The sequence below is a fragment of the Clupea harengus genome, chromosome 22 (assembly GCF_900700415.2).
Source record: "Clupea harengus chromosome 22, Ch_v2.0.2, whole genome shotgun sequence".
Lineage (NCBI taxonomy): Eukaryota > Metazoa > Chordata > Actinopteri > Clupeiformes > Clupeidae > Clupea > Clupea harengus.
Window position 1 is genome coordinate 14,543,523 of NC_045173.1, and position 14,785 is coordinate 14,558,307.

Below are 14,785 nucleotides of genomic sequence, written 5' to 3' on the forward strand. Positions count from 1 at the left end.
ATAAGTTACAATGAATTTCCGTTACGTTAAGTGAATGGACTACTTGCGGAATGATATGAAAGATGTGAATTAGAAACACAAAACCCGTTACCAATGGCAGCGGTCACTAATTTTTTTAATAAAAATCAAATATCAGACTTCTGAACGTTGGGGTGGACCATTTAAATCAATGGAACTTTTTGCAACATTCTGAGGAGCCGTACAGTAATTGAGTTATAATTGTTGCCTTATAACCATGCAATTTCTTCCATTGTTTTTCCTGTTATTTTTCATAATTATTATGATAATCCAATAGACGGCGTCACAGCTGTCTGGCAAGAGGTGTGATCTATCACCGACTGAAGTTAAAAATATCTTGATTTTGGCGTGTGGCCAACAAGCATAAGTGTAGTCTTATCAAGCCACAAGTTCTCCTTCTCGCGATAGTCTCTCCAAGAGGTGGCCATTGTCTCGCCATTCACCTCAAGATGTCCGATCTGGGAAGTGCTGAAGAGATTGCAGATGTCTCCACCATTTGTGTCACTTTAGGCCAATCAGTATTGCAAGTCTGTCAGTGCTGTAATTGGCCCCTCGGCCACTTCTCTGCCAATTGTTTCTCTAATCTGGTTTCACGGTTCAATGTTGTAGGACGGCCTGATGCACACACCAGCAGAGTAATTGCGGCAGCTGACGGTAAGAATTCAACTTCAACGTGACACGGGCAATTTGATGAGCTGAGGCCTCATAAGGTAGTTAGACTTTTATTTTCAAACCATACACTTCTTGAATGAAAAGCAGCAAAGTACAAACCAGGTGCTGAATGCAAAGCCAATCAATCAAATGGCAGGGCATTTTTTTGCAAAAGCTTTTCACAGCACACTTTCAGTTTTTTGTGGACAGAACGTAGGCCTAATACTAACTACTTACTAACCGAGAGTGAGGTCTTCCCGGGAAATATCAAACTGAGGCTTTAACGTATCGCACGAGCGATAGCCCATGACTACCCATTAGCCAATCAGAATGCTCGTACTGTCGTTGCCATATAATAAAATGTGTTAGCGCCCTGGAGACAATTTCTCCAGTGCTTTTTACCTTACTTGACCCAGGTGAAACCTTTTCTCTCAGTGTGATATATGGTCTTATTGGCATACCTACTGTGCTCTGGGTTCTAGACTTGGCCAAAGAGTGAATTTTAAGTGCATCTCCAATCTGTTTTATGGGAATAGTCCATGTCTCACAAATCGTTGGATCAAGCATGCCTACAATTTATTGCACTGTAATGCCGAGTGTTGGATGAAATCAATTTTGGAATGTACAGACTGTTTCTCAAAAGTCCTCTTAGAAGATCCCAAATGCCTCACTCCAGATGGGTTAAGAAAATGTGTGTACTTCATGTTGGCATTATCATTTCTGGCCAAAGAAAGGATCTCAGTCAATCCATTTGGCATCCAAATATGATTAAAAAAAACTTCACAGCTCTTTCTGCCAGCCGCCATGCCTGGGCAAAAATGACAATGTGGTCATTTTTGAATGACAGCACCCTAATAAGGCTTAGTTATAGAGATTACTCCAGAAATGGACTGTTAAAAAGTCACCAATTACTCACAGATTTACATTTAAAGTTCAAACTTTAAAAAAAAATTGCATTGTTACCCCTACTTTCCCACTGTACATGTAAGAAACTTGGTGATAAATGCAAAAATTCCGCAGAGGCGTGGATTTTGGATGCAGGCATGGCAACATAGTCTTCTCTGACAGAGAACATTTGCATGCATTGCCTGATGTATCATATGGCAAATAAATATCATGTTCCCTTTACTGGAAGAGAGTGGAGCATTATGTCTACATATTTCCGCAGTCAGCAGTAAATTAAAGTCATCCATGATGTAAAAACACAATAATGGCTTTTCTTGTTATTACGGTTCATTTATATTAGTCTAATTAGATGAAGGCAGAAAAAGAAGTAGTGCACCACGCAAACGCATTTTTCATAAAAGGTTTCCTTTCCTGGCATGGCTGCAACTGAATGCAATTAGGTTGATCCAGGTGGTCAAACTTATCAACATGAACTTTACTTGCAACCTCTCATATCTTACACACTCCCCATTCATCTAGGCCAATGGGTACTGCTGGTCTTGTGTTTTACGCATGGGTTTCTTCCAACCCTGAGCCGTCTCTGGGTAATGCAGAGAAGCGTCGTTGTATCTACACATACAGTCAGCAGTAGCCTCGCATCATGCAAATGAATTCATTTATCGATCCACTTTCTTCCGTTCTCTTCCTCTCTCGTCTGTTTGGTCGTTTTTAACCAAACCTTTCATTAATTAACTTCAGCAATCATGTGTTAAAAACAAATTCTTAAAATGAAATGCTGTATCTATTGTCCTTTTAAAAGTGCATTTAGTTAGTGTTTTGATCTTGTGTTTTGGCTCTGGCTCTGCCCACTTAGTGCCAGTGATCACACCTTTACCCCTCTCTCTTAACCGTCTCTTTTTTGTGCAACAGTGCCCATGCGCTGCTGTTTTTTTATCTCAAACTAGAGTCCATAATGTCACATGTCAAAGTTTGAAGAGACCATGGAAGTCTTGTTTCAGACCTGCATATACAGAGCCCTGTAACAGTATGGCCTGTTATCTGGCCTGTATATATGGCCTGTTATCTGGCCTGTATATATGGCCTGTTATCTGGCCTGTATATATGGCCTGTTATCTGGCCTGTATATATGGCCTGTTATCTGGCCTGTGTATATGGCCTGTTATCTGGCCTGTATATATGGCCTGTTATCTGGCCTGTATATATGGCCTGTTATCTGGCCTGTGTATATGGCCATGTATAATATGGCCTGTTATCTGGCCTGTATATATGGCCTGTTATCTGGCCTGTGTATATGGCCTGTTATCTGGCCTGTGTATATGGCCTGTTATCTGGCCTGTGTATATGGCCTGTTATCTGGCCTGTGTATATGGCCTGTTATCTGGCCTGTGCATATGGCCTGTCATCTGGCCTGTATATATGGCCTGTTATCTGGCCTGTATATATGGCCTGTCATCTGGCCTGTATATATGGCCTGTTATCTGGCCTGTATATATGGCCTGTTATCTGGCCTGTGTATATGGCCTGTTATCTGGCCTGTGTATATGGCCTGTATATATGGCCTGTTATCTGGCCTGTGTATATGGCCTGTCATCTGGCCTGTGTATATGGCCTGTTATCTGGCCTGTATATATGGCCTGTTATCTGGCCTGTATATATGGCCTGTTATCTGGCCTGTATATATGGCCTGTTATCTGGCCTGTGTATATGGCCTGTTATCTGGCCTGTGTATATGGCCTGTCATCTGGCCTGTATATATGGCCTGTTATCTGGCCTGTGTATATGGCCTGTCATCTGGCCTGTGTATATGGCCTGTCATCTGGCTTGTATATATGGCCTGTTATCTGGCCTGTATATATGGCCTGTCTCTTAGATATTGGTATATGTTAAGGTAGCCATGATGGGGATCATTTGAAGATTATATGTGAATAGCAAGGATTTTACTCTCAATTTCTTATTGCATTTCACCTGCAGTTGTCCAAGGTAGCTGACAGTCTATACAAACATCAGGTCTTAAACCCATTTCAATCACACCCCCATTTTATTTTCATCTCACCTTACACCTGCATTTTGAAGATAATAATGATCTCCAAAGGAATACAGCTAAAGACCAGGACTTACATTATTATTTGATTCCTGTGCAGATCTAGATGCTTAGATGTCATGATCAGCATGACAATTTGGTATTTCTGGATGCAAGTGAAACCGAATGTAATGGAAAGGCAAAGATGAAGGGGGTGGGGGTGGGGTTACATTTGTGTGGCAGGAGACTAAAGATATCTTCTCTATTAATATTCAGAGCATTACCCTATGTGAACCACCAACCACTTGAAAGGTAATTATCACTGAAAAGTTCACACATCTGTTTCTGTCAGTTGTAGAGTATGCTGGAATAAAGCTTGAGGTTGCATTTATATAATCAAATTTCCATCAGGGAATACACAGATATGTATAAAGTGCAAGAAATCTATGCTTGTAAAGTGTAAATACATTTGTATTCTGTGTTTCTTGTGTTGGGAAAATTAGCATTTTGCTGTCTTTGCTGCAAGTAGTGTTTAACTTAAGTTGTTCCAAGTGTAGAGGTTTGCTTTAATGACGGGTGGCGCGTACGCACACATAACATACAGCCCTCTCATATATCACCTCTATATCTCAACACTAGTGATGGATTTACACATTCAGATTAGCAACCAAAAATAATTAGCAAAAATTGACTGGTAAAGTTTGGGGATTATAGCTCTGTTTCCATTGAGAAACTGCTTGAAGCTGCATTCAGAATGAATCCGTTCTCTTATCATCTTTTTGCCTGTTACATTTAGGAGTTGTGGTAGCTGTAAATTGTAAATTGCAGTTGTAATCTAGACTGGTCAACCCATTAGTACCTGTGAGAAATTAAGAAGCCATATCTTGTTAAATGACGGATGGTCAAGGTGATGTTTATTTGTTAATTCCATTAAAATAACATGCCTTGAACCATGCATCATTTGCACCCCAATCTCATGTTTGGCCATGGCGTAAGGCGCCTGGAACCAGGTGTACTTAGGCCTTAGCGCCTTCTTTCTTGTGTGCAGCACATAGAATCTGTGTGAGAAAGCAAGTTCTGGTTCTGTTCCTTAAACATATGTATTTATTACCATCTAGGAATGGCAACAGTTAAAGTCAAATGAATAACAAAATGTTAACAATACTGATATGAATGACAGTGTGCTGACATAGTTTGAGTGGAAAACCGTGGCTGATGATAAATGCCCCCATGGTGTGACTTTCTGGTCATGTAATAACTAAACAAAAGTTATTTACTATTTATTGGCAAGAAGATTAAAAAAAAAGCCCAAATAAAACACATTTGAAACATTAGGATATAGCTTTCTTCCTTTTACTCCTTTCTTCATAGAACTGTTGAATATTCCTCATATAATCCTCATTGTCTGCACTGTACCCACTGGCATCTGGTCCCAAGTTCTGTAATATAAATAGCCTGATATTACTCATATAGTTTGTTAAACTAATTTATTTTGTGATATTGGATTGAACCCTGAGTCAGTGTAACCTAGGATACAAGACAAAATTAGCTAAAGCGATAATATCTTTCCCAAACATCAATATATGATTAAAATGAACAGTGCGAAACTAGAGATGTATTTCTGCAGGAAAATGAGCACACTTGAGAATACAGCACACAGTAGGCTTTAAGATGAATAAAACAGCAATAAACCAGATCTTCAAGAATGAGTCTGATTCTTTATGTTGTAGTCTATGCTGAGTATATTTGGTTGTTTTGTATTTGATTGACATTCATTTTCCTAATTAATTTTTGTCTGGAGCTAGTTGAGTGGAACCTTAACGTAATTTCCTAACTGCGGTTTATACATTGATTTTGTTTAGTTTTGTAGCCCTGCGGTTAATACTCAGGTGCGGTTTATACATGGTCATTTTTTCCCCCTTTTTTCTGTACTTCCTATCTCTAGCTTAGGGAACCATCTTCACAGTTGGTAGTTGCTAGCATGTATAATATGAACTCATGTTTATATGAAGCTGTACAGGCATACTGAGGGTTTCTACCTTTCTTATTATAATTTTGAGGAGACTGTAAGGTGTCATGCAAATGGGACTCTGGCATTTAAATCGTTTAAGATTTCCTTTAGCTATCGATGTAGCAATTTAGCTAGCATAGCAACTAGGCAACCAAGTAACACCGTTTGCTGCATAACCTTAAGCAAAGTTTAATTTCTCAAAATCAGCTCATCAATAAATGGTAGTCTTGGGTTCAGAGTGATCACAACCACTTGACACACAACACCATAACACTTAATAAATGCATGGTTATCACTGTGAGTGGGAATGAGGTAGCCTGTGTGTGTGTGTTTGTGCATACGTGCATCCCATACAACTTTTAAATGGCTAGTAGTGCTCGCACCGCAACTACATGGAATTTAGTTTTACGTGGAAGGGTGATTGAATTGTCAATACACAGGTTTATTTTATAAAATTACATAAAATGCTATAATTCTGTTTATATACGGTGCAGTTTATAGTTGGCAAAATAAGGTAAATATTGTAGATATGAAGTTACCTTGTCACTTTGAATGAACAGTAGCAAAACATCAGCTAAAATATAGACTGTTATTAATCCGCATTGGTGGTGACATCTTCATCTATTTGAAGCTACAGTAGACAAGCAGCAATATGTTTGGATGGCTCCGTTTCCTGTTCGCCCGGAACATGAACCATCTGTCCCATTAAAAAGGTTAAGGCTGTAGACGGGGTCTGGTAAAAGTCTGATATCTCTCAGACACTTTCATCCTGCTTTGGCTAGGAATTGAAGATCAAAGCAGCAAAAGAAAGTACTAATAAAAGAGAGGCTTCTGTAAACAAACAGGTTAAGCATTTGCCATATATTACACTGACATTAGTACATGCCATTAGTACATTCCGCATTATGGTTTAAAGGATGTCCAGCCATACAGCTGTTCAAGGTCCCAACTTTGATACCAGTTACTACACTAAATGTATCAATTTACCAGAACAGGAGCAATGCACCAGTAGGAATTAAAAGGTGGGGAGGGGGCACAATTCACAGCAGTGGATGCCCTGCTGATAATAATCAGGATTGCTAGTGGCAACAATTACAAAACACACAATGATATGATATCCAGGTCAAACAACAGCTTATTTCATATTTCCCTCGGAAACCTATTAAGTGTCACTTGCGGCAAGACTGGATAGTGTAATTTATGTAGTGTGTTCACTCTGTGTTATGAATAGAACTGTCTTGTATAGTATATCCAATCATGTATTAGTGGTACCTTTGCCTCAAGGCAGATGTGTTTTCATTATTGTTTTGCCTTGGCCTAACACCTCAATAGTAGCAGCGTTGAGAGATCCAAAGATCCAGATTCAAACTGATGGACTGAATTGAAATGCAGACCGTGTTAGGGATGAGGAACAGTCATTAAAATGCTGTTCATGGCATCCTTTGAGAGGCTGTGGTATAAGCTCTTGTCTGCTTGGACTGTTTATTATTTTATTGTGCCAGAATTGACCTGTCTCCGTTTTGATAATGTTCCAGGCTCAACCTTACCTGAACTTCAGTGTCTTATAGCCTGGTTCTTCAAAAAACAATAACAAGAAAACACTGCTTCTGTCTGCTAGTTATTCTACCAATGTGTGATTGTGTGTTGCATTTACTTGTATCATAGAACATTAGTGAAGTAGGAAATGAAATACAAGTTGGAAATAGTACTCAATCTGTAATTGTATCATCAATAATAGTCAGTCCTGGCAGGTTAGCTGGGTTCCTAATTATTTGATGCATAACGGCTGAATCTCATAAATACGGAATGTCACCACTTGTAGTGTTTCACATATTGATTGAAGTAATTATACATTGTAAGTACTTGTGAAGACTGTGCTGCTTGGGTTAAAGTGTGGTTTGATAGGCATTTGTATGGATTAAATATCTGGTAGGTTTCTTAAGAAGTTGATATATGGTGATCACAGTGTCCAAAAATAGAAATGCATTGGTTGGCTTGTGTGCAATGGGTTTGTTGCTAGGCTTCAAAAGTCTGGTATCCAAACAGGGGTGTGGATATATTTCCTTGGGGGGCTGGCCTTGTCCAAGGTAATTCACTCATTGTTATGGTAATCACTTTCCTCAGAGCCCCCCTGAGGCCCATAATCCACTCCTGTGTACGTGAAGCAGTGAAAGGGTTAATCCAAAGGGTGGAGTGAACTTTTAACCCCCACAGCTCATTGAGCTCAACCCAAATTGCTGAATCACTTCTTTTTCTTCAGATGCTACAAATACTCTTTTCCGGCCAAAGGGGGACAGGCGACAGTTTTTGTTGTGTTGTTTCTTAGTGTGCTATGCTATGATGGGTAAGTCTACAAGGACCGGTGACATTTAAGAAGTAAACACAGATCCATCGTTTGTCATTGTGGCGAAGCGAGAGCGTGGTCCGTCACAGTCATTTGATGAGTCTGGCTAAATATTTACCATGGGAACCAAGCCTGCTTTGTAATCAGAGTCACTGATACAGAATGCACAATTTCCTGAAATGCCTGATAAAAACATTAACGTCTATTTTTCTTCCAAATCAAAATCATTAAAAGTCATGCCTGTATTCAGCAACCTTTTTAAAGAGCTAAGCATGAACTACCTGTGGCACTCTGTAAAACTGAAAGCATGGAATTGCCGGTAGCAGGCAGAGTTACTGAGAATCCTGTATTGAATGAGATACCTCCCCCTTTCTCCACTCACAGACACATACGCAAGGCAAGCGCTCGGCAGTGGGATGGATTCTGACTACTAAAGAGCAGAAAAGGGAAGGGGGGGGTTGGTTGGTGGAGAGCTAGCTTGCAGCCCGCAAAAAGAGAGGGAAAGGCGGCAGGAGGCAGAGTATAAATTTGTATACTGAACTGGGTGGAGAGGCTTGCTTTAGCGGCTTGCAGGCTTTAAACCAAGCTTTAGTGGCCAGACAACAGCAGCAGTGAGTCTGACTGAAGACACGTTGGGCTGCCGTGGCTTCGGACCTCACTGTGGAACCAGTGACAGAACAAGGAAGGTGGATCCCCGTAGAGGCGACAGATCCCAGGCTGTCAGACACAGAGGTGGGTTAGTGGGAGGTCTATGACCCTTCATTTTCATCAGGGGAGAAGCGGAGCCACAGGAGGGGGTGGGAGAGAGAGAGACAAGAAGCGGCGCAGGAGAGAAAAGAAGGTGGCAGGAGGCGCGACATTAACAAACACACTCCGCTCTTTCATTCTTCTCCCCATTCACAAATCCATCGCATAGCATTATCCCGGCAATGTAGAGGCGTTCTTACGGATTGGAGGAGGAAGGGTCCCATTGACCATTGAAGGGTTAGCCCCTCTCTCCAGGCAAACGGAGCCTTTCATTGCAGCGCCCATCTCCTTCTCACATGCAGCCGCTCTCTCTTTCTCTGTCTCTTACTTCTACATCTGTTATTTCAACCCTGTTTGAGCTTTCTCATTGTCCGGCACACAGCACAGAATTCTTAGGGCTTCCACTGTTGGTTTTTTTTCTCTCACGAAAGTGGGTGTATTAGGAGCTGTCATTGTGTTCAGTTCCGCTACAAAAGACAGCTGAGCATGGTGAAGAATAGAAGAGGAGTCTGAAAAGCAAAAGAGGGACCCCGGGACTATGTGAACAGCTGACATCCCTGCACAAACCCACTGCGATGAAAGAGGAATCTTGGAAAACAGTTGTCAACAATTCCCAGGTAGCGCTTTAGGATTCTTTTAATGTTCTTTTTTCCTCAGTCGCCACACATTGCAAAGCAGTGGAGAGGGTCTGCCTTGGAGCACAGTTACTTGGTCCATACTGTTCTGTTGCTAAGCATAGCGTTTAACCAAAGTCCTGCTGGTTGTGAGGATCAATGACAGCCATGAAGGGAGACTCAGAGGAAAGCATTGAGAGCATCCGAGCCTCCAATCTACAAGCCTTCGCCAACTCCTCCACCCTGCATGGCATGAGCCACATCTTCGCCTATGGGCACATGACTTTCCGTCGTGTCCTGTGGTCTCTGTCATTCATGGGCTCGCTGGGCTTGCTGCTCCTGGTGTGCATGGACCGCGTGCAGTACTACTTTGAGTACCCACACGTGACCAAACTGGACGAGGTGGCGGCACCCAACCTCACCTTCCCGTCGGTCACTTTCTGCAACCTCAATGAGTTTCGCTTCTCCCAGATCACCCAGAATGACCTCTACCACGTAGGCGAGCTGCTGGCCCTCCTTAATGAGAACTACCAGATCGCCAACACGCACCTAGCTGAACCCGAGGTGCTGGCAGCCCTCAAGGAGAAGGCGAACTTTGCCAACTTTAAGCCCAAGCAGTTCAACATGACTGACTTCTACAACCGCACAGGCCATGACATCGGCGAGATGCTTCTACAGTGCACCTATCGAGGAGAGGAGTGCTTCCCCATGAACTTCACCACTGTAAGTGTGCTTTCTGGTTTGCATTATTTTTTCAGTGCTGGTCTTTACTTTCAGTTTATTTCTCAGAGCTTTGGGGAGTTTGATTATTTCATTTAGAGAGGTATTAAATTGATTAAACTATGGTGATCAAATTGAAAGTGTACTCAGGCTTCCCTTGTGTAAAATGTTCCTTGGTCTTAGTTTGTTTAAAGGCTAGATAAGTTTGCCTGAAGAATAGCTGGTCTGTTATCCTTCCTGCACATGCTCAGAGGGATAAGGCAAACCACTGTGTTCCTGAGTCTTAATGCAATCAAGGGAGACATTTGCCAGGTTGTAAGGACATTTGAGGATGATGTGTCTGCACACAGAGGAGGCGTGGTGAAATCCCCCTGCAATAAGGACATTCAGGGCTGACAGTAAATTTGGCTTGACATCAACAGTTAGGAATTCATTTGGGTTTTGCTTATTTTGTCATAGTGCATATGTTGCCTTTACACACTGTGCTGTTTCTTTCTGTTTCAGAGAAATTACATTTTATTGACAATCCTAAAATTAGTGCCTGGATTGACACATAGCTTGTTTGCCTGCTTTCATGTGTCTCAGTTTTTTTCTTTTTCTAGGCCTGTCCTCAAAGTGATTCACTACACCTCAGAGAGCCATTTAGCTAAGCAGAGACGGGTGAAGGTAGACAGTTATGCAGAGACGTGTGGAGGTAGACAGGTAGGCAGAGACGTGTGGAGGTAGACAGGTAGGCAGAGACAGGTGGAGGTAGACATGGCCTCACATCAAGAGAAGAGAACATTTAGAGAACTGTCCTGGACATACACCCAGCCAGAGCTGATATGTCCTTCAAAATTATATTGCGTAGTTGACAAGCATCACATTTCAAGGAAGCCATTCATCTGCTGTGCAGCTGTGTAGGTGCAGGTGACAGGTTGTGGAATAGCATGAAGTGCATAAGGCCCAGAATGCCTCTCACATTGGGACTCCTGGCAGCCAAAGTCACTGATGGAATTCAACCCGATCTGATTTTTACATGGAGATGAACAAGATGATGCGTTGATTTTCCAACTAGACATATACTGTATCGTAACCCGACCCATTTCCGCCCTTTACATATTTCCGACCTCGCGCGGGTACGTGTTACTTAATATTGATTTCTGTGTCATATCCGGTGTTTCCAGTTCAAATTAAAGTGACACAACAGGTCCAAAATCTCCTTCCATTCCTAAATGCTAGATGTTGATCATTGCTGTACATGATCCTTAGAATGCACACAGTTCACTGTTCACTGCACAGCACCCATGGACATATGTCCTCTGGTCCAGTCTCTTCTTTTTTACTATTGCTGCTGAACTTTCCCTTGTTAAAGCTTCCTAATTTGTTTCTGGTCATCAGTGTGAGTCGATCTACACAGCACCAAAAAGACTACTTCTTATAGTCAATCATTTCATCTTTTTAGCATTTCTTTTGCATTTTAGCCACAGGTTTCCTTTTTGATCCTGTATAGAAAATAGATAAGAGACACAGAGAGAGAGAAACTTTCTGAGACCACAGCCTTACATGCCATTAGTATACTGAGGCATTGGCTGAGGTTTTTTGATAAAGCAAAAATGCATCAGGACAGCAGCTGGCATCATGAGATGGGATGCTGTGGTATTATTATGTGTCATTTTGGAAAATGGAGACATATAGGCAGAGGTAGTGCTGTCATGAGCGCAGGTGTCTGAGTCCAAATTTGAGCGGTTTTATCTGTGACACCCATGCTTTTGGAGATGATTTGAGGAAGGCACTAGCCTGTGAGAGAAACTATCTTGATCAGAGATCAAGCACCAAGGACAGTATAGTTATGTGAGCTGCATTCATAGGTTTCTAAAGTAGAATAGAGGGAATCATGCTTAACGTACAGTATGCTGTTCTTTAATAGGTTTGTTTTCTTCAGATTAAGGTAGGAATTAAGTTTGCAGAATAAATGTTGCGACAAGCATGAAGCAGGTGAATTCGAACACACCAGGAGAATGGCTTATTTACTGTAGAACCACTCTGCCTCTGAACAACTGGACACATTCACACGGGTGAGCAGACATCACTGAATGACCACTTTGGCAGTGGTCAAACTTCACAGGGAGTTTCATTTCCTGTCATTTTTTTTATGAGAAAGGCCTCTGCTGCAGCTGAACTGATGGACCATAGCTACCTGAAGGTCAGAAGCTCAATTCCAAAGGAGCCTTACTGTGCTGTAAATTGCTTTAGATAAAATACTATGACAGACACCTTTAATGTCACTGCTGATTTGATACCTGAATTGATACCTTATTGCAGCACTATAACTTATATTGTAGATTCACTCGATGCAGAAGCGGTTTAAATCCAAGGCTTGGCCTTAGAGTTAAATGATGTCAAGCACCATTAAGGTAGTTAACTTCAAATGAGGTTAAGTAAAAATGCCATTTCTTGCATCTATGTCAGTGTGTACAGTACATCAGTTTGACAATATGTGAGGTGTTGGATGTGTGATGTGTGAATATCAGTAATTGAGCAGTTTGCCTCAAAACATTCTTCAAGAGTGTGGAAATGATTGATGATTTACAGGGTAATACTGTAATAGTTGTTGCAGCGTGGAGACTTAGGTCAAACATATAACCTACTGATTACTTCTCAAAGTTATATAGGATTTCTGTTTAACCATCTAAACATACTTTATATGTTGCCTGTAATGTGCCTAAAGCCATGTGTAGTCTTTCTTCCAGAGTGTCTTTCCTTATTCATAAAACAGACAATGTTTCCTTATCTCTCTGTTGTGAGGAATGGTCTGACTCTCTGGTGATCTGATCAATAATCTCAGAATCAATATGATATGAACACTGACGTTGACATGAGCTCTTAGATTGTTTTTTGGATTAAGTCAGTGTCCTGTCAGTCTTTTTTTCACGTAGTGAACAAATTGAACTTGAAACGGTGTCTATATTAAGTAGGATTTTTTTTTTCCAAGATCAAAACTGAGTTGAACACCTTGTTTGGGGTTGAAAATGACCAATATTTTATGTCTGTCTGAAGATCTTCCATATTTATTAGATATGTGTGTTGCAATAAAACTGGAGTATGCTGAAGTGGAGGTTGTGGTTGATTGGGCAGTTCTATTTTGTGATTCACAACAGCTTGAGTAGTCTAACATCTCAAACTGCTGATTTTACGTTAGTCTGTGCCTGTGTTGGCACCCATACCACCCATCCGTCTCAGTTGTAAGTTGTTGGTGCTCTTATGCCAGTCTTTCTGCTCTGATCAGAATTTACTATGTACAGCCCCTCAACTGGATCTGTAATTCTTACTGATTATAATAGGGGTGCTGTGGCAAATACCTCTCACAGTATCGATGGGCAGTAATTCTCAAAGTTCAAACTACCATACACAAAGTTTAAATGACCATACTACTAGTTATTAATACTACATACTGCAGTGGAAAAAATGAAGGGTAATAGAGATTTATGAATTATTTTTAAGAATGGATGTCTGAGAATCAGGCAGTGGTCTTGCAGGGCCACAATGGTATCACAATATAAATAGTTTCAACAACTTGTACCCACACAGTCTCTTCTCCCTGGCAGATCCACATCTGACCAGTTGGATTAGTCATTATAAATTGATAGAAACTGATTCATCTGAAAGATAAATTGATAAAAATTGATTCATCTAAAAGACTACTTCATACAGGAGTCTATTGACAGTCCAGTAACTTGATGTGATCTGAATCATTTGAATACCAACATGAGAAACCTTTTGAATGTGCACCTGAAATGGGTTGGAGGGATTTACTAGCTAGCCCACTAACTTTTGCTTAGTTTATTTTGCTTACGGATTTCAGCTCCACCATTTACTGCTCTTACTGTCTTAAGAGACATTTTCCCTTGTTTTCATGTAGTAAGTAAGTCATTCCCATTTCAACACACGTGCAGACATAAAAGTAATAGTTTTCATTCAGCTTTGGTGTAACCTTGAGTTGTAGTTTGCATGATGACTGGTTATACACTTTACTTGTGTTTGTTTTTTAGTGAGCTGCATAAAGCATGATGGATTTGCCCTTTGAATTTAGAAGAGCAGCAAATGGAGCTGCTGTGATGCAAGAAAAATGTCAGACAATAGATTATCATCATCATCATCATCATCATCAAATAGACTCAAACCTTATCTAAGATCACAAAAGTATGACATCAAACATGGCTCTTTCCTTTCTTCTCATATCTTCAAGGTCACTGTTCTGTATCTAAGGCACAGAAAGAAATCTCTATGGGTGGATTATAGTTAAAAGTGTAAAGGTACACCAAACATGTGTTTTGAGGATTTCAGCAAATACTATATCATCACCAAACCTTACTTTGGACATCATTTTGGAATGTTCACAGCTGTTTATGCACCATTTCCTATTCCAGAGCAACAAAGATCCTTGCTAAGTACCAATTCCTTTATCCTCGTATGGATATAATTCCCCTTTGTTGAATCAGGGTGTGAGAAGCTGAACATTTCTTCTCACTGTTTCGAACATTCCGCACTGTTTTACCGCGAATGCGACATTGACGTTGACTCCATTCATTCTCACACACACACGCACGCAGCCACAATAACACAGCGTCTTCCTCTAGTTTGCATAAGATGTGAACCATGAACATTGTTGAGAGTGTTGTTGGGTGTTTTGTGGGTTTGTGGTGTTTGTTTGTTATACGATGTGAGACTGTAATGGTGTCGGGTGTTTACCGCAAATGGGTGTATTGTTTGGT

General features: G+C 40.9%; 1 protein-coding gene across 1 annotated transcript in view; it reads left to right on the forward strand.

The window, feature by feature from the left end:
- Positions 1 to 9,003: 9,003 nt before the first annotated feature.
- asic1c (acid-sensing (proton-gated) ion channel 1c) overlaps positions 9,004 to 14,785 on the forward strand; it is a 95,329-nt gene continuing 89,547 nt past the window's right edge. The window contains exon 1 of the mRNA XM_031559263.2: positions 9,004 to 10,034. Coding sequence (XP_031415123.1) covers positions 9,471 to 10,034 — 564 coding nt within the window. The 5' untranslated portion in view covers positions 9,004 to 9,470. The remainder of the gene's footprint in view (positions 10,035 to 14,785) is intronic.